We start from the raw sequence: 1,336 nt of genomic DNA, 5'->3' as shown, positions 1-1,336 counted from the left end.
GCCGGAGACGAGGGGTTGTACAGTGCATTCCAACTACGCTCGCTGCGCACCCAAGTAAGCATAATCGCGTTTCCGGGCGAGAGGTGCGTGGCTGGCACCGCAGCTCCTGCTGTCTCCTGCCAACGGGGCAACGCGAGTCGGGGTTAGGTTTAGAGAGCAAGTAAACGTAACGTGACTTGTGGGAAAACGTGCAAAACCGAAAAAAATGAAACTGTAATTTTACAGCGTCTTGGCAAATTGGCCATAGTGTTCTTGTTTAACACGAAGTCATCAAGCTGAAAACACTTAACTAACACCTTCAAATTGCAATTAATTCCCCATGCATGCGTTTTCGTTACGCGTTACGTTACGACGCCTTGCTAGAGTGGGTGTGGCAGCCGGGCGGGGAGGTCAAACAACTCATCAATAACCACCGCAAACATTTTTCCGACAGGCAACGAACGCAACCAAATTGCTCGACATAAGCGAGTACAAAATTATCAAAACAATAAGTAAATAACGAATCTATACAAAATGTGTGGACAGCTACTTTGAATTATTTTTCTTGGGAAATGTGAAAACTCCAAACTTTTGTCCACTTCGGCGACACCAAAACCCTCCTAGTTATTATCTGACCTCACACAAGGAATACAGGTGGGTGTATGCACTTACATACATGTCGCCCATAGGAAGCCATGAGGCCAAAGGACAGGTGACACGCCGCGGGGAAAAGCGGGGCGGGGGGACTGCCAAGTGGGTGGAGGCTACACCCAACAGGTGAGGCCTATCTGACTGACGGGTCGACTGGGCTGAAGGCCGAGTAGGCTGTGATCGCTTTGGGGTGGTAGGGACATGGCAGACACATTCCATTTCAAGATTTAAGACCTGCAACTTATCAATGTACCTTAAAAATTTCTTTAAATTAATTACAGCAGCCATTGACTCTAGATAGCCTTTAATATTATTAGCAATTCTATTAAAAACAAGAAGACCATTGTTACTAAAAAAATTCAAGGAGCAATCAAAACTACTCTAAAAACACAAGAGTATGACAAAAATTCCTAGATATGAAAGAGTAGGGCACACTTGTACTACTCTTGCAAGAGTGGGAAATCCTATCTTTGTAGTATATTTTTACTGTTTTAAGAGCAGAACAAGGGTATCACACTCTATAAAGTTTAGGTAGTTTGTACTCTTACGAGGGTAGGACTTCCGACTGCCCTACTCTTGCATTTTCAGGTATTCATGTTTTCAAAATTAGCTGTTGAGCTATTTAATCATTTAAAGTCGTGGCCATACCACTGATGATTAGAGTAAAATTTCTCCTTTTTTGTCCAAATTGGAGATATGTTTAATT

General features: G+C 43.2%; 1 protein-coding gene across 4 annotated transcripts in view; it reads right to left on the bottom strand.

Moving 5' to 3' along the window:
• Positions 1–1,336, bottom strand: part of LOC113203756 (diphosphoinositol polyphosphate phosphohydrolase 2) — a 10,802-nt gene that overhangs the window by 8,286 nt on the left and 1,180 nt on the right. Inside the window, exon 1 of one of the 4 annotated variants that reach the window (XM_052272568.1) lies at positions 652–673. The exons of 2 other annotated variants lie outside the window; for them this stretch is intronic. In XM_052272568.1, coding sequence (XP_052128528.1) covers positions 652–666 — 15 coding nt within the window. In that variant the 5' untranslated portion in view covers positions 667–673. Of the gene's footprint in view, positions 1–651; positions 674–1,336 lie in introns of those variants that run through there. One more of the 4 variants, XM_052272567.1, reaches the window with a different exon arrangement.

The sequence above is a fragment of the Frankliniella occidentalis genome, unplaced genomic scaffold (genome assembly GCF_000697945.3).
Source record: "Frankliniella occidentalis isolate FOCC.00 unplaced genomic scaffold, Focc_3.1 Scaffold212, whole genome shotgun sequence".
NCBI classification, from domain to species: domain Eukaryota; kingdom Metazoa; phylum Arthropoda; class Insecta; order Thysanoptera; family Thripidae; genus Frankliniella; species Frankliniella occidentalis.
This window is presented reverse-complemented; position numbering and strand designations above follow the sequence as displayed.